The sequence below is a fragment of the Phyllopteryx taeniolatus genome, chromosome 5 (genome assembly GCF_024500385.1).
Source record: "Phyllopteryx taeniolatus isolate TA_2022b chromosome 5, UOR_Ptae_1.2, whole genome shotgun sequence".
NCBI classification, from domain to species: Eukaryota; Metazoa; Chordata; class Actinopteri; order Syngnathiformes; family Syngnathidae; genus Phyllopteryx; species Phyllopteryx taeniolatus.
In genome coordinates, this window is record NC_084506.1 from 5,735,152 (window position 1) to 5,762,421 (window position 27,270).

Consider the following 27,270-nt stretch of genomic DNA (forward strand, 5'->3'; position numbering starts at 1 on the left):
CTATTTCTTCTTCTACTACTACCGAATGCAATTTGGTCCACTCACTGCCTCTTACTGGTCAAGCTTGGTACTGCAAGAGATTTTTTGTTGCTGGTCATCTTGAGTGCACCACACTGTAACAGCACTAAGAACACGTGTGGGGTCACTTACAATTTAAATATTGGTTTAGATGATAAACATTTGTATGTTTTTATTTTGCTAATAGGACAAATAAACCACTGTCCTAGGTCAACCCGTCGCAATCATAAAACCTTAAGAGACCGTAAAGGCAAGTAACGTTTGAACATTTACTGTCATATAATTGTAAAAAGACCTTTGTTAATCACAAAACATATTCTTCTCTTTAAGTGCCATGTTAAGGCTCTTTCGTCATTCGGAAGTGTCGCATAAAAAAGGATAACGAAAAGCTTGGAATGCTCAGAAATATGGCGCAACTTAACCTGAATTGCCGAATTTGTGCAAAAGTCAGAACATGCCGTAATGTAATACTAACCTACTCTCACGCAGTAGTAAAGTCATGAAACACACTTGTGGGGCATAAATATGAAACAATTACATGAAAAACATGACATGTGTATCATTGCACATCATTGGCAACCTCAAAATGTCGTATTTGGGACCGTCGCGAGGCAATAACACCGTTTTTTTGGGGTGGGGTGGGGGGGAAATGTTAGATTGTACGCTTTTGACTTCTTATCTTCCACCCACTGTGGCCATGTCCACACCAACACGAATGTTTTTTAAAAAAACGCACATTTTCTTTCTCTTGATTTGGACCGAAATTTTGTGATTGGACAAGAGGCCAAACCACAAATTCTTAGTCTGTAAAAACTGAGATTTGGAACATTCGGTCAGCTGATCTTGCTTTTTCCGGCCTCTGATTAGCGAAAATGTGCTTGAAAATTGACACATAATATGTTCAGCAATTAATAAAAAAAAAAAACAACAACCACATTTTATGTGTTTGAACCTGGCTCTGTTTCTATTTGCACAGGCTGGCTTTTTTGACACCTTTCCATTTGATTCCCGTTAAAACGGGCAAATTCCCACCTAGACGTTCCAATGGTGTTTCCAATGACTGATGACGATGCGAAAGAACAAACATCCTGTCCCCGAGGACCGAGAAGGCAATCACAGGTGAGAAATCACTGCCGTCATGAACAACTGCACCACCTAAGACGTCAAGTTTTGGACGGCTAATAAAGTGATTAGTACCAGTCTCAGATGAAAAGGCCAGAGGTCTGAGGACTAATGATTAAACTTTTTACCAGGCGGGAGATGGCGGTGGGGGTTGCGGGTGGGGTCTCACAATCCAAAAAAAAAAAAAAAAAAAAAAAAGAAAAAAAGCAAATGCCATGAAAGCCTTGCAGTCCTGGTGGAATGTCTCTGATTTACCTGTTCCTCGCAGGGGCTGCGAACATCACTGTTCTCATTAGAAACTGCCTCTGTGCTGTCTCATAGCAACCTAAAAATAGAAAAGTCCCTATTAGGCTCTATGGCTGTCAAGGCTGCTACAAGTTTTGGCCTCTTTAATTGTGTGTGGTAAACACATGCACGGGCGTGAAATATTTTTGCCCTTGTTTCAAGGAGCGGTATAAGTGGACTGATGGGAACTATATTTTGGTTGCTGGTTGGTGTTATGGTAGCATTCAGGATGCAAAACTGTGATCCATCCTTTTGTTTATAGCGCTTGCCCTCATTATGCTCGCGGGTGAGATGCAGCCTATCCCAGCCGACTTTGGGCGAGAGGTGGGATACACCTCGCATTGCATATTTTGTATTTGTATTATGCATACGATTTATTGATACTTACATCGACATATTATTGAGATATGAACCTATTTAAGTCATAAAATAAATGGATTTTCATCTTAAAAAACAGACGACTGTAAAGGCAAATGCTAAGGCCACCAGGCAGTGCCACAAAATCGGGAAAATTACTGTAATTACATTAAAAGTTATGATCACTGTAAACTCCTGAAATGGAAAAGATTACAATCAAATGTAAAGAAATGGCCAATTACTATTATTACAAATGATATCAGTCATTTCGCACAGTGTACCGTTAAATTGAGAACTGACTCCTGAGCGATTAGTCTCAACATGGTATGCTAATCAGTAAATAACCCATTTTATATTTCTAAACCTTTAGTGCATGCAGGGCTCTTAACTGTTTTAGATCATTTGTCATGAAGAAATCTATTCAGCCAGCGTTGTTTATGTATTTTTTTGTATTTACTTCTGGCTAGCTAACGTTCTTCCTGCTTGAAGTAGTCAGTCAAAATGCCATTCCTTTATACGTCAACTTTTTAACCCTATTTGTGTGTTGTCTTACAGTTCAAATTGTCTAAAATGTAAAATGTTATAAAACGTTTCGTCGGTGTTAAAGTGTACATTACTATTACTACTAATACTACATGACTATGCCATATTTAACTGTAGTTTGCTGCTTCTCTGCATCTGCTAAACAACATTTCACTGTAATGACAATAAAGTTGTATCTAATCTAAAATAGAAAAAAACTATTCAGTAAAAAAACTACATTGTATATTATACATCCACAGTAGACAAGATGCACTTTTTAGATTTTTCGTTTTCATATTTTAATTGATTACAGTTTTTTTTTTTATTTTTTTTTTTAAATGTTACAATATTTTAAATTGGATTTTGTTTAGTTTTATCTTTGTGAATGAAAGACAATGATTAAAAAAAACATGCTATTCGATTTCTTTTGTAAGTGTACAGTATTTAAATTGCCGATGAAGTCAGGTGGCATGTAAAACCCGCCTATGGTGCCGCACTGGGTAGGGCTGCACAGCAGCAATATTCACACCTTTACACTACTATTAACCCTTTAGAAACAACCGACAGAGTAAAAATAAATACAAGAGCAACATTTAGGAGGAATTGAAAGAAATTCAAATTCTAATCCAACCAAGTGAATTAAGATTATTTTTGAAACCTTTAGTGACCGATTCTTGTGCTTACAGTGATGAGTGGTGTCTCTCTCAACCTTAAATACAGCAGTACTATAGTACTAAAAATTAGGGGTGTTCTCTACCACTTTTTTTCAGATCGATACTGGTACGAAAACTCTCACCGATACCGAATATCACTTGTGCTTTTGATAATAACATTTTAATTGACACACTGACTGATAATTGTGAACAATGCCCTTTCTTTTTTTCTTTCTTTCTGACGCATGTGAAGATTCGCCAAATGTTTCAAACTGCCGCAGTGTAGTGCCAACTACTGGCGAGGAGGACCTACTTTTTTTTTTTTTTTTGTGCCTCAGTTATCGGTGGCTGGTATAGGCAGCATTCACTGGTACCCGATACCTTAAAATAAGGCTTGCATCAGCCCAATAACAATACCTGGTCGGTATAGTCGCCCAGGCTGCTTTACACTGCACTATCAATTGAAGCGTTTGATTGTTCCATTGTACTAATGACAATAAAGAACCTTCAAGTGTTGTTATCAAAAGACGTGGAGACAGAATGCTGCAATATTTACACACACACACTAGAGAATGACAGAATAGTAAATGTTTATTTGTCATATGTGTGTGCACAAACTACTGTACATCATGTCCACTTCACTCATTTACAAATCCCCTCCCTGTTTTTGAATCAAGAATAAAACACACACTGATCATTTCCATGTCAACAGTGCCTATGCGTGTGCGCGTGCGCATGCATGTTTGCGCGCGCTGCGGATGTGCGGCATCATGCACAGAAGTTCTCGTCAGACGCACGTTTATTTTTGGTGCGCTCTGACGTCAAGAGCGCACGTTTCATTCAGCAGGCTAGGAAAGTAAGTTATTTATAACCCGCAGCGTCTCCAGGTTGTGCTCCTTGAGTGCGCACCGAGAAGAATCCAAAGCATCCTCCTCGTCGGGACTCACGCGACTGGAGGACGACAAAAAAACAAAACAAAAAAAAACCAAAAAAAAGCTCTGGTGCGCTAATGTGCGTCCCGCTTTACAATCACACAGTTTCGTCTCCAACCCAGGTGAAGGCGTGGATGGCTCACAAATAGGCAAAAACCAAACAAAACGTGTGAACTTTCTATTTTGACTGGAGCCATTATCTCCTCGGTTCTCCATCCTGCTGTGACACAAAAGAGGCAGCTTGTGAGCATGGAAAGCCTGTCTTCTGACCAGGTAAGACAAACCTACTGCTATATTACTATTCAGTGTTAACATTTCGGAAAGCAATTAGACATGTTGTCCCTTCAGCGTCCAAATGAATTATTTCTGTATTTATAGTCCACCAGGCAATAATATCTCATTGGTTGGTTATAGATAGTTAAAAGATTAGCCCTATAAATAGACGTTCAGTGTGATGGAGCGCATATATTTGTGGCCAATTTCTCCAAATAATAGAACCATTTATTGTTTTAATTTCACCTACATGATTATTTATAATTCTATTCCGGTGATAGCTTCAGATAAATTGACATTATTACTACGGTTACGTTTATGGTTCTTATTGATACAAACATTCAATGAAAAGGCACAATGCAAAGACTCAAGTTTACTCTTTGAAATAATGCACATTTATAATTTGTATCATCTGTGTCAACAAGCTTTCATCATTGTAGTGTTGTGACAGACTGCCACCTGCTGGTGTTGCTTCAGCAGGACAACATTTTTAATGTGTACTTACATTTTTTTTTCCCCTCCTTAAAGGGCTGCAAGCTGTAAAATCTACACAGAGAAAAGCTGTGATTGTCAGGGTGATGGCGGACATTCTGGAGCTGCGCACCGACGGGAACTCGCTCCTGAAGGCGGTGTGGCTCCGACGCTTGAGGCTCACCAGACTCCTCCTGGATGGCGGCGCGTACATCAACGAGAGCAATGAACGTGGCGAGACACCTCTCATGGTAGCTTGCATGTCGACGCACAGCGACCAACAGAGCGTCAGCAAGTCAAAACTGGTCAAATATTTGCTGGACAACCAGGCTGACCCCAACATACAAGACAAAGGAGGCCGGAGCGCCCTGATGCACGCCTGCATCCATGAAGCGGGACATGAGGTTGTGGACCACCTGCTGAGCAACGGGGCTGATCCCAGCTTGGAGGACAGGGGCGGGGCCTCTGCGCTGGTTCACGCCATCAACGCAGATGAAAAGCAAACGCTAAAGCTGCTCCTGGACGCTTGCAAAGCCAAAGGAAAAGAGGTGATTATAATCACCACCGATAAGTCGCCATCTGGCACCAAAACCACCAAACAGTACCTAAATGTTCCTCCGTCTCCAGAGGTGGTTGACAAGTCCTCTTCGGCATACTGCACCTCACCTTCTGATATACACGTCGCTGCATCTCTTACGATGGAGGAAGAGCAACAAAACACCGTCTTCAGCTTCCAGACGAAGCTGAAAACGTCCTGCTCGGCCAACAAACTGGCCAACGGGCACACGTCGCCCATGCGGCGGCCCGCCAGCCACAAACGAGCGCGTTTACCTCAGCTGAAGCGTCTGCAGTCGGAGCCCTGGGGGCTGATCGCGCCCTCCGTGTTGGCCGAACGAGCGAGCGGCCACGACGAAAGCAAGAAGGCCAGCTCGGACGAGGACATGGTGGCAGGTGTGAACGGCCTGACTCTGAGCAAGAGGGCCGCTTTGTCTCGACAGAACAGCGTGGATGGCAAAGAAAGCGCTTTCCCGCTGGTGGCTGAGCAAGGCTGCAAAATGACAACCTCGCTGTCGGTTCCCCCGACCTCTAAAGTAGCCTATGAGAGATCTCTGGGCCAGCACCAGCCTTTGGCACGACGCAGCACTGTGCCCGCCGAGCAAGAGGGCGGCAGCATTGGGCACCCCGGTCTCAGAGACACCGTGTACAAGAGGCGACTTGGGAACGACCACTATGACTCTGACTCCCAGCTCTACTCTGACTCGGTCATGCTGGACTCCCCGAAGGTGCCAGTGGAGCGAAGGAAACTGAACACTTCCCCTCTGGCCGTGTTGACCAGTTCCAGAGAGTCCCTTGACAGTAACGCCAGCACGTCCTCACCCAGCGCCATACGCCGTCGTCCGCCGGGCCTCCTGGAGAGGAGAGGTTCCGGCACCCTGCTCCTGGATCACATCTCCCACACCAGGCCTGGCCACCTGCCCCCTCTCAACGTCAACCCCAACCCTCCCATCCCTGACATTGGCGCCAGTAGCAAGCCATCCTCGCCTTTGGCCAGCGGCTTTCGATCCTTAGCGCCAGTAGCACCGAACACACCAAAGAGAGGCGGGTTGAAGTGCAAGAAAAAACTTGTGAGAAGACACTCTATGCAAGTGGAGCAGATGAAGCAGCTGTCTGACTTTGAGGAGCTAGCTCATTAGTGACTGGGGGTGTTTATGCAGCATTTTTAGTGTTGACCGCCTACATTGCCAGCAAGTGCATCCATGAGTTCAGTCGTGTAGACTTACAGGCGTGTAGATGTTGAATAACAAACTGGAAAATGAAGTTACAACTGAGCAATATACGTAGGTTTCAGAACTGGGCCCAAGAAATTGCTTTGCAAGTCACAACTCAGTCTCAAGTCTTTGCCCTCAAGTCCCCAGTCAAGTCCCAAGTCGAGTCAGCCAAGTCCCGAGCCAAGGCCCAAGACCTACATTTTGAGTTTCAAAACCTAGGACTTGTGACTTGACTGATACTTGAAGTCAAGACAGGCAAGTCCAGAGTCAAGTGGCAAGTCCTGTTTCAAAGTCTCACACTTGCGACTGGACTTGGGACTTGGCTGTCTCAACTTGGGGCTTGACTCGGGACTTGAGGGCAAAGACAAAAGACTTACTTGTGACTTGCAAAGCAATGACTTGGTCCCACCGCTGGTAGATTTCCTCCTTGTGTCGCTTCCCACCTTGAGGATTATCTTTTGACGCCATGTCTGCTTTAAATGTATTGAATGTAAACGACAAGTTATGACATATGAAGGATCTCTCCTACGTGGTGATGTAACATGCAGGGACCATCATTGGTCCCTTTGTAGCCAACAGGCCACTTGGTTGCATTTTGTGCATATGTAATTAGCACTAACAACGGACTTGCTTTGGATTTAGTGATGAGTCGAGATGTAGCGTTGAGTAAAAGGTTTGACTGTTTGTAGCAAAACTGTGCAAAGTGCCTTCAAGATAAAGATTGTGGTGGAAAGAGTTGATAGATACATTTGATGTATTAAAAACAATTCGTAACAAATAAGGATGTAACCAAAATGTGTTTCATTTCATCAATATTGTTGGCGTCACAGGCAGTGAATAATATGCCTTTAAAAAGCAGATGCAATGATGTATGTCGTGGTACTTCATTGCCTAGGAAGAAGAAAAGCAAGACAAACGTTGCCATTGTAACAGTGTTAGCACTCACGCATTTTAACAGCACATGTAGTATTTCAATTTAATTAAAGCCACATTGGTGATAACTGTGTGATCAAATGTCATTTCACGCTTATGGCAATCAAATTTTTCATAACTTTCACCACCTTAATAAATACTTAAAATCAAAAGTGTGAGTGTATGTGTGCGCGCCGTGTGTTAGTGAGCTGTTCCTGCTGTGCACGCCTCAACCTCTCGGGGGCAGTGTGGTGCACGCATGTAGATTACGCAACTTCATCAGAAGGCCTCAGACCAGAAGAAAGTCGCGATTGAACCGCGTTCAAAATAACTCGTTTTTGACAGAATAGGAAGAATATATGCCCGTGGGGATTGTTATATTACATTAAACCCAAAAGTAAGTGTTACTTCTTCGTTTTGTGTTTGAATATTGATTATTTGAAAGTACATCCCTCCCGTGTATTTCAAATGCTAACTTTTGCTAGCCGCTTTTGCAATCGAGTGCTAGCATTAAATTGCCGATGGATAAAAACAAAGTACTGTAGGTGTTGTATAAAATACACAACGTATGTATTTCTTTTATTTGTGTTTCACGTTCAACGGGTGTGTCAATAAGAAGCTTAAAGTAGGCAAAGCTGGACTGGTTTTGAGGAACTGAATGAATAAGCTTCACGCGTTGTTGGTTGTGGAATTTGACAAGATAGCGAGTAAAGGATGAGTGAGTGAGGCAGGACAGATTGCGTTCACACATGGTTGAATAACTTGTTACGAAGTCATTTTAAGAGTAATTGTTTTTGCGTGTACCTGTATATGTTCAACAGAGTTACTAAGTTATTAATTGTTTATCATTTTTTATTTTGACAGTTCATGCCCCTTTTAAACAACACAAAATGCATATTTTTGTGCACTTCAAAAAATATACTTGGCAGATATTGGAGATTATATCATTATCATACATTTGTATGTTTTTGTGTGTTGGTCCATGGCCTATTGTAAAGCTATTTGAACATCAACTTTTGGTTGATATTTTTTTAATTATTATAATTATTGTTCATAATTTATTATTTTAAGAGGTCATGCAGCAACCTGTTTGTGCACTTTTGTTCACTGTCAATTTAGGATCATCTTTTTTTTAATAAAGGGAGAGAAATAGTTTAAAAAAAATCTGATTAATCAAAAAAGTAATTGACCGATAAATAGATTAATAAAAATAATCGTTAGTTGCAGCGCTAGTTAACAATGGCTTCAGGAGAGTGTAGGCATTTTGTTTTGATGCCTTGAGTGTAAACGTGTTTATTTAGTGACATCTGGTGGCCGAAATTGCACATTGACCATGAGTCTCACATTTGCGTTTTTTTTTTCTTTCTTTCTTTAGGGACACACACGATGAAATATGTCTTATGATTACTGTTTCAATATTTTTGAAAATGAATTTCTGAATAAAGCATGAGCATCCCTGTGAGTATATTACCTGTCTGTATGTGTTACTAGGAAGTTTGTTTATAAATATGCGGTATTTGAAAGTTAATCCCACCGGTGATCTAATGCAAATTTTAGCTAGCCTCGTGTAAAACGATCAGTGTATTGTATTTACTATGATTTACAGCCCGTCAGACCATCCACTCCTCGTTAGTATAGTGGACAGTATCTCCGCCTGTCACGCGGAAGACCGGGGTTCGATTCCCCGACGGGGAGAAAGTGTTTTGTCAACTTCAGATGGTGCTGTTTTTTTTATGGCGCAAAAAAAAAAAAAAAAATGCCCACACAGCCCTTGTTTCCATCCGGTTTCGAACCGGAGACCTTTCGCATGTTTAGGTTAACATGGTATCCACTATATATATATATATATATATAAGAACTCTAAATCTCAATAGTTTAGGTAGACTCAATAGTTTGTAAAATAAATTAAAGCAATAACCCAGTATAATGAAAATTTGTTCATCATTAGTATAGTGGAAAGTATCTCGGCCTGTCATTTAGCAGACCTTCACCTTTTGGTGGAGCTGTTTTACCTTGCAAAAAAAACAAACATTTTTTTAAAAATCTGTCAAGATACAATAAATATTGATGAAAGAATGGAGGTAAAGTAACCACGACTATTTCTACTACTAGTAGTAGTCGGAGTAGTAGTTGTTTATGTGTCAGTTTTGCTGCAATATTTCATTGAAATATGTAAGTGTAGCATATCTTGTAACAAGCCCGAATGACCACCAGAGGGAAGTATCAACTCGCTCACAGGCCAGGAAAACTTTCATCAACACGCTGACAATTACAGATTGTAAAACGTGCAGCGCAACCAGTTTAGACTGCTCAGAAATATAAGATATATGATAATGTTGATTTTGAACCACTCCAGATGACATACATGGCGCAGTTGCGTGCAGCAGTTGTGTCTTTGTATAGTAGCGTATTGATGATTTCAATAACTGTGCCGTCGTGATAGTGGTGGTATTAAGAGGCGGATTAAGTCGTGTAAATCCCCACTGAAGGCCCAGCCACCAAATGCACCGCCTGCCACTGGGCCGCTTTATGCATCAACCCAAACAGTACAGGCAGAGAGGACGGTCGGGAATTCATGAGCTCATCCTTTTTCAATCAAATGCTATTTTTTGCCTCGTATGTATCTGTGCCTGAAAGAGGCAGATAGCTGCTCATCTCTCAGTAGTGCGGCGGGGCAAACTGTTCACAGCCGCCGTCAATTGCTTGCAGTCAATACGCTTTGATTGCTCGCTCCCCTCGCCGTCGCAGCGGTTGCCGTTACTGTCAAATGGCTGAGAGGATCCAAAACCAGTTCGCTATCAGCTGATACAGTGAAAAGCCCCCACAAAAGGTTAATCCTGTACTGCATTCTGCATTATAGATGCCACAAGATGGCAGCAAAGGACTACTTTTGTCATAATGAAGCTCCTCAACTCACTTCTGTACAAAGTAATACAGTCTGCACTTTTTCAGTTTGCGATGTTGACTTGTATTTTTTTTCCATTGTTATGTTGCTTTATAATTGAATTGTTATGACTGTTGTTTTAAAATTTTAAATTTTACGTGTCTGTATTATATTTTTTCTTTGTTGTGTTTTAACCCTCGCTGCTGTGTCCAACACTTCAGTCTACTATGTTGTTTCAAAGGTGCTCTATAAATTCAGCTGGTTTCGACGCGCAAATAACAGACAATAGGTTAAAAAAAAAAGAAAAAAATGAGCAAATAGATGAATTTAGGACTGCCGAACCTCAAATATGCAACCTGTGTGTTGCAGGCATGAAATTAAAATAAGAGAATATTTGTAAAAAAAACAACAACCCAATAATGTTCATCAGCTTGAACATTAAATACCTTGTCTTTGTATTGTATTCAACTGAATATAGGATTTGCAAATCATTGGTTGTATTCTGTGTTTTTTTTTTTTTTTTGATGTTTTACATAACTTCTCAACTTTTTTCAAACTCTGCAGATGACAACACAATGTAAAAAAGATGTAAATAGAGGAAATAAAGGTAAAGGCGGAATAAATGGGTACAGCAGCAACGTGGAAGAACGTGAACCAGGTAACATTTATGACAATGACGCAACAGATCGCGCGATTTGCTCATCCACGTTGCCCTTCTTTAAGAAATCATGCACCGTATTTTCACGACCATAAGGCGCACTTAAAAGTCTGAAATTTTCTCCAAAATGGACGGGGCGCCTTATAATGCGGCGCGCCTTATGTGTGCACCGAGTTCCAACATCTGTAAATGTTGTTGTGTGACTTGACTGACTTGGGAGCATTTCCTGCCGACACGCTGCTTATACAGAGGAAAAACGGACGTGCCGCGAGAGAATTCGAGATCAACGAATCCACGGTTCACAAGTGGAGGAAGCAGGAAAAGGAGCTTCGCCAAGTCAAGAAGTTTCTGCGGAAACGAGGCGAGGTGGCCCGAGTTGGAAGACCAACTCGAGCAATGCATTAATGAATTCCAACCGCTGGACATCGGTGTAAACGGGGCGTTCAAAGTGAAGTTGCGAGCGGCGTGGGAGCGATGGATGACAGATGGCGAACACAGCTTTACTAAGACGACGAGGCAGCGCCGGGCGAGTTGCGCCACAATTTGTGAATGGAATGCGGATGCTTGGGCTAACGTGTCTGCTCGCACCGTTCTTCGAGCTTTCGTAAAAGCCGGCATCATTTCTGAGGAGCCGCACGGCAACGAGACTGACTCCGACAATGACGAGAGGGAACCCGGCGTGTTTGATGGATAACTTGCCCAGCTGTTCATTTCGGATATAGTAGATGAGGACTTTGATGGTTTTGTGGGTGGGGATTGGTCAAAAAAATAACGTGAGCACATTGTTAAATACTTCAATAAAGTACAACCGAACTCAGTTTTGCTCCCGCTGCCTTTTTAAAAACATACGCTAGCATGCATGCTAGCGTATGTTGCTAAGCAAGCAAACCAGACCCAGCGAAAAGTGTGCCCAGATCACTAGTGTCTTAGCTCATTTTAGATCCTTCTCTCTTTGTGTTAATGTCCTTTTGCAGTAGCAGCACATATGCTGACCGAGAGAGACATGACATGATCAGCTAGGCCAGGAGAAGCTACAAAGCCACTTTTAAGCAAATGCACTGCGTACGCAGAGTGTAATGCTTGACGTGCTGCCGCCACCAGTGAAAATACTTTTGTCTTTACAGCTGATGACTTTTTCCCCCACACTTTAGGGTTTGTATAAGCAAGCAGCTAGCCGTGGAGATCCACCAGGATTCTATGCGCACACTTGCTAGTGAGATGACGAGAGGCAGCCCGCCATGCCTCTGCAGTCACAAAGGTCAGGCTTTGCCCCCAGTCGTCATGGTAACTAAAGCCGGACTCGCCATTGGCATAGCCAAGAAAAAAAAAAAACGAAAGCAAGAAAGAAGAGCAGTCTCAAGCTAGTGCCCTTTCCCTTTCAATATCCATTACATTTATACTCTCCACAAGACCCACTCTCACACAGAGCACACGTGTTTGTTATGTTGACAGGGCTGGCTCCGGAGGGGAAAGGGAAGGCCGAGGTCTTCGCTAGTGACGTAGATAAGCTCGAGAAATTGGAATGACCGGAATTCAGGCCTCTTGGCAAAAAAAAAAAAGTACTGGGACTCAGGAATCTGTGGATGATTTTAATTCCTTTTTCACGTTTACTGAGGCCTCACAGAGACAATATTACATCCCAAATACTAGAAAAAGTCGGTTTGACAAAATATGTCCCCCTTCAAGTTTTACTTCAGTATTTGTATGGGTCACTATTAACAGTTGACTGAGTAACTGAATGCAAAAACAAAAAACGTGCCACTGGGTTCCATATAGTGACACCGGGCAGTCGTTTGTCCTGCAGGTCCCACCCGGAGGACATACCTCTCCAATGCCGGTCGGGATATATCCTGCAGGCTGTGGGTAGAACATGGGAATGAACTGTCAGCTATTCATACACAGAATACCTCCATGGTGTCCATGCGTGCGCATTCCTAATGTAAAACCCCAGCCCATCACCGAGTCCCAGAGGATTAGTAGGGACAGTACGGCCTGGAAACATACAATAGCTGCTCGGAGACACCAGTTTTGTTTTCATACTCGCTTTTAAACCCTGTGACCTGCTGCAAAATCATTTCCGCTGTAAATTGAGTGCTTGCCCTTTTGTCTTTTGTTCCCGCTTTTGCTACAATGGGCCGGTACACTGCAGTCTCAAATTAGTGCGCCTTCCCTTTCAATATCCATTATGTTTATACATCTAACCTCATTGAAGTTGTATTTTGGGTAAAGTAAATATCATTTTAATGTTGATTAGATTTTTAAATTGGAGTTAGTAAAACATGAAAAAAAAATACATTTATATATATTTAAAGGTCCCATATTTTGGCTATTTAGACCTCCACAAAGGGAATCTCTAACATGTACTCAGTATAAAAGTGCCAACCTTATTTCAAAAGAAAAGGCCCCTCTGGCAGCTACTTCTGTTTGACCTCGTTTTATATCCACGTGGTCCGTATTTAGCTAAGATCGCCCCCTTTCCTCTGATCGGTTGCCTCCGTGTAGAAGACCAACTTGTGAGAGTACACATCTTGGTCATGCTGACAGCCCTGGCTCGGGAGCAGAGAGGTAGGCAGAGAGCTTCGCGAGTGATGTCGATGAGCTCAGGAAATTTGAATGACCTGATTTCAGGCTTCTCGGCAGATAAACGTCTGGAGCTCAGGAATGCGTGGAAGATTTTCATTCATATTTCACATGTTTACTGATGCACCATAGAGCCAGTATTATATCCCAAATACTCGAAAAAGTTGGCTTGCTAAAATATGGCACCTTTAAGTTGTTGTTACTCATATAAACCGCTGCCCCCATCAGGAAAACTGTATTTAATATTCTTACGGATGCCTTCTTTATTTCCGCACTCTGCGCTCTGCTCTCGCAAGTAGAATCCTCCCTGCTCCTGGTTGTCATAGTAACAAAAGCTACACTCACCATTGGTCCAGCAGTATATAGGGCGGGGCATAAAGAGTTCTCGATCCCTGGGGTATCTTGATGAAAGGGTGTCATAGATATGTTATGAAGACTCGTGGGAAATGTTTTAAATTGTGAAAATATGCATACTTTCGCGCCTTTAACACTAGTTATATTTTTGTTAAGTTTTTTATTGCAAGGTTTGGATGTCTTTTCTGCTCCTCCTATATGGATCATGTTAGTCAACAGTACACTTGTGTCAAAAAAATACAGCCGGAGGCCAATGATAGCTTCAGAGGATTAACGTTCCTTCAGCGCATCTGTGGAATAATAATTTATTTCAAGTAATAAACTCAATGTGAGTGAGTTATGAGGGTTTTAATGAACATTATACAGGTTCAAACACTACTGTATATGGCCCACAAGGCCACATCAACTAGCGACTGCCACATGAGCGTGTGATTGTTATGCCACAAATACTGTAGCTTTATTATGCCTCAGATAATGTTAATAGGTGACACATAGCTCACAGTGGGCGTTTAATTGCTTATTTTGAACCGTGTCAAGGGATTGTTTTTGTGACACAAGCATAGGATTGTTATGCCACATAGCTTTAATAATGCAATGAGTTTTCCCTTGATGACATTTTAATATTAGTGACTGTCCCATGTTCCTCCTTTGAGATTGTTTCCATGATACGAAGGTGGGATTGTTATGGCAAACATTGCTTTGAAATGCTTTTTTACTATTCTTTTTTTCTCATGCTTATGACTGAACATTTTAGAGCATTTTCCTCTTTTTTTAGCTAGGTGTCTTGAATTTTTCCGTGCTTTGTTTTTAAATGTAATTTGCTCTTTGTTTTTAAATGCTTTTAATCATGTAAAGCACATCAAGTTAACGTGTGTATGAAATGTGCTATATGAATATATTTGCTATGCGTTTACATACCAACGCGTAGTTGACAACCGCAGTGTTATTGTTGTGACCTAATTTGTAAATCTAATAAATGAATTGTTTTTAGGAGACAAAAGTGTGAATGTTAAGCCACACAAAGCTTAAATAACGCAATGATTTTCTCTTTGACATTTTAATATTAGTGAAAGATGCTTTTGTGGCATCTCAAGATTATTTTGCATTACATGCAGTAGCGATAATGTGCCTCCAGAACCTTAGTAGGTGAGCAAATGGTGTGTAATTTTTGTGACTTTTTGTATAAATGGATTGTTTTCATGACACAAACGTGTGATTGTTATACCACACATAGCTTTAATAATGAAATGATTTGTGTCCACTTTGTTTGTTGTTAAATGGATTCGTTCTATTCATTTTGGCAGAAAATCCATTTTCAACACCGCTTATCCTGGTTAGGGTCGCGGGGCGCTGGAGCCTATCCCAGCTGACTTCGGGCGTTGGGCGGACTACACCCTGAGGTGAGGAACTTCATTTAGTCAGGCCGTAGCCCTGTCTCATAGAGAAGTAGCGCTTTGCTGCCAACCTCTGGCATCTATCGGCAAATATAAACATTTTTGGGGGGGTGTCTATTACTTGCAGGTTTTCGATTGTGGGGGAACACTGTATTAAATGTCATAATAGGATCCATTCAAATTTGACTGTTGTTAACACATTTACAAGACATTTTTACGTACAGTTTACAGGGCCTTGAACTAATAATTGTGACTAGATAAAACTTTAAGAACAGTTAGTTCTTAAAGATTAAATGCAAAGGTTTTACTGTATATTAAAACAAGTTAAATACAACTGAACGGTACTGAAGCAGTGATACCTTTTGGTTTATATTATAGGTTAACAATTGCTAATTTTTTGGGGCCTGAAAAGCTCTCTACAACTTGGCCGCGGAGCTCCAATCAGCTTTGTACTTCTCTCCCGACAGCAGCATTACAGGTGAGTGTTGGCTGGGTTAATGCAATAGAGGCGGCGTACAGAGAGAGTAATGTGATTTCGCCAGGCTTTTATGATGTGTCTGCACCGGGGATAGAGAAGAGATGGCATCTCGGCTTCTAGTCATTGAGCCTTTGACCGAAAGAGAAAGAAAGATATAATACATGTGACGGGAAGTAACTGTCAGTGTCCATGTTGAACGCTGGGCAGACATGGGGAAAAAAAAAAAAGGACACGGCAAGGTCAAGTGATTGACGTGAGGTTGATTGCGATGCCTTTTCCATTATTGACCGCGTTGCTTTATTGACACTTGTACGAACGAGCGTGCGGTGTAGGTGCTGATCGTCTCCCTTGTTCTTCTGTTGAACAAGCTGGCTGACCTTGAGAGATGCCAAAAGAACAAACGGGGGTCCCGGGATAGGAGCCACATGCTAAATTTACTCTGATATGCAGTGAATGGTGGATTTTGCTGTTCAAAATCAAGTCGCATCAGTGACATTAGCTTGTTGTAACGCTCTCAATATACAAATATGTTTCTTTTTACAACATAAAATCTGATGTGTGAAGAGGTTTTTAACAGGCAAGTTTTTATTATGGGTTCTAAATATACCCATCTACAAAAAGACAAATGGCAGCTTTTAAACTTTGTTCTAAGGCAAGCCAAGATGGCAGTATATTTTAGTCGGAAGAAGAACTTTTATTATTGATCCTGTCACAGTGTGTTAACATGATTAAATCCAGACTCCTTAAAATGTAAATTTTTAGAAAGCCACTGGAGCTCTGGAAACATTCCAGCAACTTTGGTGTTTTGATCATGTTCTTTGTATTTATTTATTATTCATTCAAGGCGTATGTTGAAAATATGTGATTCTGTTTTTTTTTTTTTGGGTTAATATAAAGAGCGGCAAATAAAGCTGATTTTAAAAAATCACACATACACATGCACGCACACACGTGCACATCTGAAGGAGGTTGTGTAATGGCTGCGGTGATCTAAAGAGCTTTCCAATTTGTCCGTCTAGCTTGAGGTGTCATAAGCTCATGACTGACATATATACGGGAGCGTTAGTGTGCACGTATACGTCCTCCACTTCAAGAGTGCCATCTTTAGTCCTTGTATTGAAGCGAGTCCCCAAGGGCTAACAGAACAGAGAGATTGACATGCAAATGCCCCAGTGCAACGCTGCTGTGGGAGCTTTTAACTTTGCTTGGCATGAGCTGGCCCAAAATTATATGGAGGCGATTGGGACTTCGACCAACCAATGCTAATACGCATGCGCATCACGGTGACGTTTCGCGAACGCTCACGTTAGTGCACAGTCACTTAAAACAAGACATTCTGTCCCTCAAATAAGTGAAAAAAATCTGCCAATGGAACAAATATGAACTGATTTGACTTAAAATTAGATCTTGTATCTTAAAAGAAGTCTCTTCGTCGTGCTGAAAATTTAGAGAAAAAGTCAAAATTGTGTTAAAATAAGTACAAGTATAAGATGTTTTCACTAAAAATAAGATAAATACACAAGGTAAGATTTTGCGTTTTTGCAGTGTATCACGCAGGATAATCTTTGAGACATCCGATAATTGGGCCTTTGCTGAATTTTAGAGGTTAAATGCTCAGATTCTCCACGATTGTTGGTATGTGCGTATCCCGCTTTATTAGGCCCAGGGAGACGTGGCTATGGCAAGTAGGAGAGTAGAGTTGCTTGTCGTAGTATTATGGTAAAAACACAAACACTTTCAATTGTTCCCCTCTGTGTCGTTAGTGGGTAAACATTCATGAGCTATAATGTTTATTCTGTGCAGGTTTGCCAAGATGCAATGGGAGCCAGGAGTCTGTTTAACCAGGCACTGATTACCGGTCCCATATTCGGAGACAGACTACCAATTGCATACACACTATGTGGACAAAGGTATTGGGGCATTTGTTTTTCTGCGGACAGATTTGGGGAAATTGATTTTCTTGACTATTTTGTATACAAATAGTTGAGTCTCTGGTTGGGTCTCTCAAATAAAGAGCGAGATGTTCCGCAGTTCCACAGTGGGGGTACTTTACATACTCGATGGCCCCCTCACCCTATACCGTATAACATATAAAACCAATTATTTGCTTTTGTAATGTGCTCTACCGATTGGTCAGGTGGGTAATTAAAGGGTCAAGACACCTGGGAACCGTTTAAATCGTGGAAACAAATGCATCATTTGTCTCCTTTAATAAAGTAGTTATGATGTTACCTTTTTGACCCTGGGAAGGATCATCACCATTTCCATTATTTCCTATGGGAAAAACGTTATTTTTTTCCCCCCTGGGGATTGCATTAGACCTTAAAGGTTCTGCTGTAATTCGTCACAGTGTCCCAGGCCTTGTAGTGTACTGTCACTCAACTGGTGTTGACCCTCTCTGCCACGGCCTCCACTGTTGACACATCAAAATGAGGCAATTGAGCATTTTCCCACAGAGGAGTCCGAGTTCCACGGCAGGTTAATATCAACAACAGTTGGTAACAGTTTTCTTGTTACCCGAGTGTCAATGGCTCAACCTTAATTTCCCCTTTTATACCGCAACATGTTCTACGTCTTAATACCTTTACTTTCATTGCAGTGCATGGCACGGTGATGGATGGGCATAATCTCACAGCTCTTAGTGAGTCACAAACACTTGACTTGGAGGTTTGGGGGACAACAGGAAATGTTCTCCCTTTTTAGCTGAGTGGAGAGCAAATTTATTATTATAAATATACATATACATAATTCCTACTTCCTTGGCTAAGTTGTACACGTATCATGTATGGACACAATGTGCTGTAAGTTACAAAAAGCCATGCAATACCTACAGTACAGTATACTGTATGTCCCATCTATGAAACCTACAGTTGTTCTCAATAAATAGTAATAAATAATCTTTTTTTTTTTTATTGTTGTAAATCCTATTGTACATGTTATTTAGAAAGTACGTGACGGCTTTGGATGAACATTTTCCCTTTTAAAATGGCGACCAATGTCCTTTTCACTCCACATCCTCTGAAGAAAGACATTTCTGCTGGGCATCCTTGTCCTCAAACGTCACCTTTTTGTTCCTCTTTGGGTCGATCCAGGAGTTGTGGATGATGGGGTTGTTGGGGGTCGGCTCAGCCTCGATGATGGACACCACCCTCTTCTTCATCTTGCTCTTCAGCACTTTCTGGAACTTCTGCCTGGTGAAGGCGTACAGTAGCGGGTGAAAGATGGTGGTCCCGTAAGCCATGACCAGGAAGCCCAGTCTCAGCTTGACCATCAGGTCACTAGGGCCCAGGGTGAGGATGACCGTGTTGAGCACCGTGATGGGTGTCCAGCACAGCAGGAAGGTGGACACGATCAGGAGGGACATCCTGAAGACGCGTTTCTGCCGCTCTCGCCTCTCCCGGTGACGCTTCACCGCCCTGCGCAAGGCGATGATGACGGACACGGACGTCCGCATGCCCAGCGTCGTCGGGTTGCGGCTGCCGCTGCTCTGGGACGCGTCTGTGGCCTCCTGCTGCGGCGTCATTGCCGTCATGGATGTACGCTTTTTTCTGCGCGCCTTCTTCTTCTGAGAGGCGTGGAAGCGTGTGCCGATACGAATATTCAGGGCCTGGAGAATTTTGGAGTAGGTAATGAGCATTACCACGGCAGTGAAGAAGAAAATTGGAATTTGAGCCAACAGGTGGTAATAGAGGCCCAGTTCTGTGTAGTACTGGTTGGAGTGGACCACGTTCTCCACAAGGGTCTGGTTGAGTTCAGCGTGGCCCTGCGCGAAGAAGCCAACCTCAATAAAGGGCACCAGAAAGCTGACAAAAGATAACACCCATATGCCCGCCATGAGCGCGAGGGCGCGGCGCATGGTCAGCACGCGGTTGGCCGGCTTGACAGAGATGTCGTAGCGGTCCAAGGTGATGGCGAGCACGTTGGCGGCCGTGGCCACGCTGGCAAAGGACACGCACGCTTCGTGGAAGCAGCACACAAGGGCCGTGTCCCCCTCGAGGGAGAGCAGGACCACCACGATGGTGAGTGGGATGCAGCAGAGGCACACCAGCACGTCCACAACGTGGAGGTTCATGGTCACCATGTTGCTGACCGAGGTGATGAGGTTGGACTTCATGCAGTAGAGGGCCAGCACGGTCAGGTTGGAGCTCAGGCCCAGGAGGATCTCCAGCATGAGGAATCCCGTGACGGACACCTGGAAGCTGACGGGGTAGCTGTAGGGGCTGGGGGGCGCCGGGCTCACGGTGCGGGTGAGGGGCTCGGTGTTGTCGGTGACTGTGACGTTGCTCATGGTGGCTTCTTCCTTCGGGCAGGGGATGACATGCATTATCCTGCGTGCCAGGAGAAGAAAGAACCGTGATGTGTTTCTGCATCATAAACCCTTCTCACCAAACTCAACATTTTTAACCCTACAGTGGACCGCCACTATACTGTGTTTTTTACAGTGCATAGTTAAGTCAGAATTTAAAGTTGTGAACCTTCAGTGTAGTACCACGTTGTGCCGTGACATGCTAGTCTACTGGAAGAGGTGTGGAGTAACTAACCACAAGAAGATGAAGAAGAGAAGGCCCCCAACTAAACTCCAGTAGTAGCCATATTTGCCACAGAGCAGAGAGAATATATGCCTGTGAATATTGCTGTATGCTCTCTTTGTATGCGCTGCTGCTCCATGTGTGTTTAGGTACCAGTAGCTTGAAGGTTTATAATTGTCATAATGTCAATGGTTAGCCCATTTATGGCATTCCACATTATATGTTAGCATTTCGCTAGCCGACGTTTGTCAGACGAAATAATATGGTTTGAGTGAGCATTTTGCAAACGTCAACCAGGAGTGACACATAAACAGTTTGAAGCAAGCACGCGTTGCCTCCTTTTTGAAGACGTCTTCTTTTCCTTTCCTCAAAGTGATGTTCTACAATAGCCACCCATTTCTTGACAGCAAGAGAGTGACAATAGGTGCTAAGGAATACTTAAAACAGAATCTGTTTTAACGTGGCTGTGTTTTATTGAGTTTAACTGCATTTAAACTGTGGGGGAGGAGTAAAATTATAGTTAAAAAAAATGTATATGGTGTCTCTATATCGTGGACTTTCACCGATTGCGAGTGGGTCTGAAGCGCATCCCTGCCACATGCTTTTAATAAATGAAGACACTTGAAAGATATTGTTATCAAATTTGAACACAAAAGAAATAATAGAAAATACTGTACATATTGTAGTGGCTGTGTTAGTGGGGTGGCGTCTGACGTCAGCAGGTTTGTAGTGACTGTGGCTCTCCTTTCCCACATGCGAGGGTATTTATTGTAAAAAAACCATAAAAAGCGATCACTTAAAAATCTGTGACGAAGCAGGGGCACGAACGATAAACCGCAATATTGCGGGGAACGCTGTAGTGGTTCACTTTGCTGATGTTCATGCCGTCCAGAGTCCAGGTTGAAAACCACATTTTGTTCTAAGTCAGCTGGTCTAGGTTCCATACCTTCTTTGAGCCTCAACATGATAAGTAGTACAGAAAATGGATGGATGAATGGATGGAGTGTGAAAAAACCCAAAAATTAAAATTTTAAGACAAAAACTGGTCCTAAAGTCCCTCCATCCATTTTTATACTATTATCCTCATTAGGCTCACAGGTGAGCTGGAGGCTAACACAAATGACTTTGAGTGAGAGGTGTGGTGCGCCCACAACTGGTTACCAGCCATTCACAGGGCACATATAAAAAAAAACAAATACTCACACCTGAGGACAATTTAGAGCCTTCGATGGACTTAACATGTTTTGTGCACATAGGAGGAAGCTGGATGTACCCAGAGAAAACCCACACAATCACGGGAGAACATGTAAATGCCACCCAAGAAGGCCGGAGTTGAACAGGGAGTTGGCCATTTTGTTTTGAAGCACCCATTATGGGTGAAATCCAGGACTTGAATTCCTACTAGGGAATTTGCTCAAATGAGCCCCAATTGCAAACAAGTATCCTAGACCAGTTTTTCCCAACCGTAAATATGCCGAGGCATATATCTTACAGTAGAAAAATCACACGCCACACCACCACGCAAAAATGGAGGAGAAGTGGCAGTAAAACAGGCCAAAATTCATATATCATGGGGTGAGGGTGGGCAAGAGACTACTAGTTGCATAATAGGTGTGGATACCGTTTAACAAGAGTAGAAATAAGTCTTAAATCGAGATCGAAACATTTCTAAAGGGGTAGCCCTTCTAATTTCCACACACTCCAGAGTACTGGAGCTCAAACCGAAAATGCTCTAGAACCTGCTGACTTTATTTTATACTTTTTATTTTTATTTTTTGGACTTTTTTTTTCTGTATCTTTGTTCAACTATGTATCCCAGTGATGTATAGTGAGCAGTACCAAAATTAACACAAGATGGCAGGAGGTAGCTAATTAAGCTGTTTCCACTTTTTGAGACATTTTTGTTTGGTGGAGAGCCGTGAGATTTTTTTCTTACGTAAAATATGTGCCTTGGCTCAATAAAGGTTGGCAAACAGTGTCCTAGACAGATGGCCGGCACTAACTTCCAAAGCTTTTTTGCCTACACTGTCTAATGTAGGTGGAGCATGATGTAAAATGTTGGTGATGATTTCGATGATAACGAGGGAGTGTAGGTTTAATTCATTAATTCTATTATGCTATATTTAGTTTAATGCTGCCATGCTGTCAATTCATTGGAACACAATGGCGACCTTAAATGCCTCACGAGGAAGTATTTTTCACACTCTGTGTTACTGTCGAGTGGATTTTTCCTGTGCATTATACATGCGCAGCATAGGTCAAGAAAGATGACACCGTGACCACATTTGAGCTTCGACTTGGTCGCATTTGCATCACTCGACTGGATGTCATCGTAGAATCACGCGAGATGCCTTCATAAGTGACTGGCACGTTTAAAAGATATGAACATAAAAGAAGATAACTGTAATTAAAATGGTAGTTAGGTTGTGGAAACTCATTGTCAAGACTGATTTAACGCCCTCGCGATATTTAAACTGCCAGCATTTTTCCTGGAGAAATAAATGGGAATGAGGCTTCAGGTGACAGGGAAATATCTCAAAATGTGGTTCCGGTTGTATTTACCCTTGCCTCCAGCACTATATGAGTAGCAGGGTGGTGAAATCAGGCCAGTGAGTCTGTGCGGGATCTGTCTGATTGAGCATCACGTCCAAACATAGCTGGCGTGTCAGTGGTGCATCTGTCCGTGTGGAGGACTGCTGTCTTTTTTTGAAGGACAAGCTACAGTCCTTTGACTTCTCTCGGACTGGCTGGAAGAGGGTTTAGGCGGTCAGAAGCACCTCCTGTTGTTGTCCAACTCCGTGAGATCCCCATCCAGGAGAGACGTGCAAACAAACATACTCCACCCGCTCGTGTCAAGATCCAAAGTTATATCCACAAGCTCGTATTCCAAGAGGGTGTCAATCAGTTGTATCGATCAGCTTCCACCATGTCCGGAATCGGCGCTTACGAGGTCAGCGCATCCTGGCCCACGCCTCCCCCCGGGAGCACTACTGGAGCAGGCCTTTGCTGTTGTCCTCTTCTATCTGCACGCTGGATTCCAGAGGCGTGGGACTGGCATATCCAGCACAGGTCTCCCGTCGGGCCCTCAACATGCTTGAAGCCTCTTTAGCGGGCGATTGCGTGAGTGGAGCAGATTAGTGGCGCGTCCTATCGGCATGGCGTGTGACCACCGTGACTTTTGCGGTAGCAGAATTTATCTGAGGGTGGAGGGATTGGTACAAGGAAGGACATCCCCGGGAGTTCAGAGGGAATGGGATTTTTCTCCTGAGGCGACCTGAGGAGAGAGAAAGAGTGAGTAAATGGATGAGTGTGGGAGAAGGAGGAGGAGGAGCAGTACGAGTGGGGGATGTGTTGGTGAAAATAAATACATCCCTCTAGTAGAGAAGCAACTAGGAAGGTTGAATTCGCATCACAGTGAGCCTCTGATGCCTTATCGTGTTCCTGCGCGTCGCTTGGTGCACTTTACATTTTCATCGATGCCAATCCTCCCCGTACTTCACATTACCGAGGACAATTTGCGTCAAATGTTTGCCACGCAAATCATCCCGCAGAAAAGCGCTGGTGTGAAATGATTATGTGACACTTTTACAGCCTGGGTGATGAAACGCTTGCGCAATTTGTCATGATGTAGGGCAGGCGGACTGGCGAAGAGCCTTACAAGCACAGCGTGATTCCGCGGCAAACTTGTCAAGCGGACATGGACGGCTCCTCCCACCACACTCCATATGATCCCTATAATCTCCCCCCCCGTAAGGAACATGTCCACTATTCTGCCAGTGTTGTGACAGACCAGACTATGATCACGTTTAGCCGACTTTGGGTTGAAAGGTAGACTACACCCTGGAATTGCCAGGAAAATACATACTGATCTGGGAAAAATTATGAGACCACTGCCAAGTTATCAGTTTATGCCAGCAAATCATCTGCTGAGGCGTAGCTGTCATTTTCTGTAAACATCTACCCTTGATTTTGAACTCCTTTTCTATTTGTTCCAGTAGTCTCTTAATCATTTCTGTAAATATGCAGCATGCAAATTAGATCTTCGTCAAACCCCACAGTCTTACATACTTGAGGTTACATTGACAAGCCACAGAAGTTACATGATGCGAAAGACGCAACTGCTGTCCACGCTGGTCCAGTTGTCATGTTGTTCCTGTACTCGTGAATCAAAGAGTTGCGAGTTCGTGATCCAAACGCAGCCGAGCTCACCGTGCCGGGTAAACACGGACGCTCCGCGTTGCCCTCCGGTCTCCGCTCTCCGCTCCGGTGACAATCTAGGTTGGTCGGCCGCAGTAATCCAACAGTTCTTTTCCTCCTCGAGTCTGACAGGAGACCGCAAGGGAGTTAGTCCACGGTGGGCTTCTTCTCTGCCAGTCCCTCATCCGCCCAGGCAGCCGAGTGTGCGAATACTCCCCGTCCTCCCTCGACTGTCTGGACGGGAGTGCAAACCGTCGCACTCCTATCTCTATCACCGCTATGCTCCCTCCCTCCCTCCCTCCCTCCCTCTCTCTCACTCTCTTTTACTGCAGAGGTTTGCAGTGCTCCCCCATTCCTGATTGGTCTGCTGTAATGGGTTTAACCCCTTGCGCTTTCCCCAGGAGAGGTATTTCCTTTTGTTCTCACTCAATTTGGCGAAGTGTAGCATCCCAAGTGAGGCTATAGTGTTTGGAGGACAAATAGGTTTCTGTGTTTATTGTTCCGCTTGGATGCACCTACACTAAGCCTGCAACCAGTGGTGGGAAGTAATCAAGTACAAATACTTTGTTACTGTACTCAAGTCGATTTTTCAGGTATCAGTTGTTTATTTGAGTTTTTTTTTTTCTTGTTCTTATCGCTTTTGACTTAGTCAAACAGACGGGACACCATTAGAATTTGACAGCTTTGGCTTTGCAGTCTTTGCAAACATCATTTCCTCGCCCATAGCTCGCCCTTTGACATTGGAGCAGCGTTGCAAAGTGGCCGCTTTGTTCACGGAGCGGTGTGATGAAAACACGAAACTCCTCTAGCAGGCGTTGGCGCAAAGTCTGGGAACGTCTGTCCGTAAGGCTGCAGCTGAACCCAGCATTAACAGAAGAGTGATAAAGCTTTACACTTGTCGATTTCGAAGATGATGATACTCGACCCGATGTCGGTACTACACGTTGGAATGGTGTGAAAAGCTTCTCATACTGGGCGCTGAACTGCAGTCTGGGATAAAAAAAAAAAAATAAATACAACACTTCTCGCCTGGCAGCAGTTTTGCAACGCTGCTCCAGTTAAAAAGATTCTTGAATTGTAAACACGATTTTGATTACTTAAAGCGAAGCAAAGACTAGACGAGAACGTGACGCGGCTGTAATGAGGACAAGCTGAAAGTAATCTTTTTCATCTTTGTTTTAAAATGCATTTTCTTGTCCAAATTGTATAGTAAGCTTGAGACCGAAGCAAAGACTGACAAATTATTACTATGGCCAATCATAGCTGCAAGAAATAGATGATGGACAAAAGTCCCAAAATAGGAGACTGAGGCTCAGATTGATGCCTTCAATTAAATCGACCACCCGCCATTCTGTCCTCCAGGCTCATTTGTCACATGCAATTATGGAACGACAGCCTACAGGGCTGGCGTAATAAACTATAACAACAAGCATCAGGTGTCCTCCATACTCCATATTTTAAATACAGTGGGGACTCCAGCTGCAATAAGCTGGTGATCAGTCCTGGATGTACCTACTTCTCGCCCTACATCGTAGTCACCAGAGATGCTGATTATTAAAATGTATTCATGAGTGCAAATCACTACAAACAGGTAGTACTAGTGGGAGTTGGCTGTATGTCACAAGTTTTACTCTGACCGGAGATGCTGACCTCATCGAGGGCCAGACATTGGTCAAAGAACCTGTCCCATTGCTCACATAGTTTAATTTAGATGGGTCAGCACTTCTGATTCTGAAGGCCCTGGGCAGATTAGATAGACATGGCAACACAGCAACGCTGAAATCTGACTGGACAAAACAACAACAAACCTACACATATACTGGAAGCAAAGCGGGGCGAAAGAAACACTGCAGAATTAAGAGAACAGCTGGTAATAAATTCATACAATTTCCTGCAAACAAATATTAGAATTTAGGTTGTAAATGTACATTAGGTCTAATAGCGTTGAGGGCCTTGAAAGTGTCCTGGCTGGTCCGGTAATATTTTAAAGCTGCAAGTAGAAGTTGGTGATGGGATTGGGGGGGGGGGGGGTTGCCATAGCAACAGCACAGTTGCCCTCCTACATACTATAAGTCACATTCTGTCTGAGATTGGCAATGATTAGTAATGACAAAACACCATTTCATTGGATGAAAATGCTAAGCAGACATTGTTGTGGAGAGTTTCGAATGTGATGGTTTACGTTGGGGGACTTTCTGGCTCCATTTTGTTGTGCTTGTCCAGCAAAACAAGCAGTGGGTGGGAAAAAAAACCCCATCGCATCGCTCTAAGGCACTGACGAAGTCAACCTCCTCTCCGTAGTGACATTTACAGCCAACACACAATGTTTGCTTTTGGATTATGCATACTGGAAGCTCGCTCCAAGAATATGCGAGAAACGATTGATTCGTGGTCTTGAGGATTGCACTGATCACGGAGGCCGACCTCTTGCGGGTTTGAGACGAGCAAATGACTGGACCTTGGCTTTGCGCGAAATGGAGCTTGACACGTGCGTGCCAGGGATTTAGATTGACGAATGACATGACAGATGGACGGAGAGGATCGGCCTTGCGTTCCTTGTCGCGCATGCAACACCGCGTCCGAGTCAGTCTGAAATGACCAGTCTCAACTGAAAAACAGTAACCATCATTTCCAGACCTGACCTTCTTGTTGCTGTGAGGCGACCACGTCTTTTTTTTAAACACCCTCTTTTCCAAAAATGCCAAAACATGGTCCACACCAACTGAACTTTAAGATCTTTTTACAACGGGACATCCCCCTATAAATGACGAGCAAAACAAATCGGCATGCTCTTCTAGTGTCTTGTGTACTCCAGATGACCAGCATGGCGCACCGTGCACATAACGATGTTTGTAGTTGTACCAAGGCAGACCAGGATAATC

General features: G+C 43.2%; 2 protein-coding genes and 1 non-coding gene across 5 annotated transcripts in view; 2 read left to right on the forward strand and 1 right to left on the reverse strand.

Moving 5' to 3' along the window:
- Positions 1–3,652: 3,652 nt before the first annotated feature.
- The window catches only part of ankrd34c (ankyrin repeat domain 34C), a 47,274-nt gene continuing 23,656 nt past the window's right edge, over positions 3,653–27,270 (forward strand). Inside the window, exons 1-2 of the mRNA XM_061773687.1 lie at positions 3,653–4,162; positions 4,691–8,447. Of these exons, the coding sequence (XP_061629671.1) occupies positions 4,741–6,327 (1,587 nt within the window). The 5' untranslated portion in view covers positions 3,653–4,162; positions 4,691–4,740 and the 3' untranslated portion in view covers positions 6,328–8,447. Of the gene's footprint in view, positions 4,163–4,690 lie in introns of the transcript that reaches the window.
- trnad-guc (transfer RNA aspartic acid (anticodon GUC)) lies at positions 8,938–9,009 on the forward strand. Its single transcript has one exon. It is a non-coding gene; the product is annotated as a tRNA-Asp (tRNA).
- LOC133478095 (G-protein coupled receptor 22-like) lies at positions 12,433–24,639 on the reverse strand. 3 transcript variants are annotated; one of them, XM_061773689.1, is made up of 3 exons: positions 24,401–24,639; positions 22,754–23,465; positions 12,433–19,990 (listed from the first exon to the last, which is right to left on the reverse strand). In XM_061773689.1, the coding sequence occupies exon 3, from the start codon at positions 19,984–19,986 to the stop codon at positions 18,667–18,669; it is 1,320 nt and encodes a 439-aa protein (XP_061629673.1). In that variant the 5' UTR covers positions 19,987–19,990; positions 22,754–23,465; positions 24,401–24,639; the 3' UTR covers positions 12,433–18,666. The 3 variants fall into 3 exon arrangements, with proteins under 3 accessions (XP_061629673.1, XP_061629674.1, XP_061629672.1); XM_061773690.1 differs by having other exon boundaries at positions 24,292–24,639; XM_061773688.1 differs by having other exon boundaries at positions 24,260–24,639.

What these genes read in the sequence shown, in the direction of transcription:
- LOC133478095 (XM_061773689.1), bottom strand. Translation starts at nt 19,986, where the DNA reads ATGCATGTCATCCCCTGCCCGAAGGAAGAAGCCACCATGAGCAACGTC.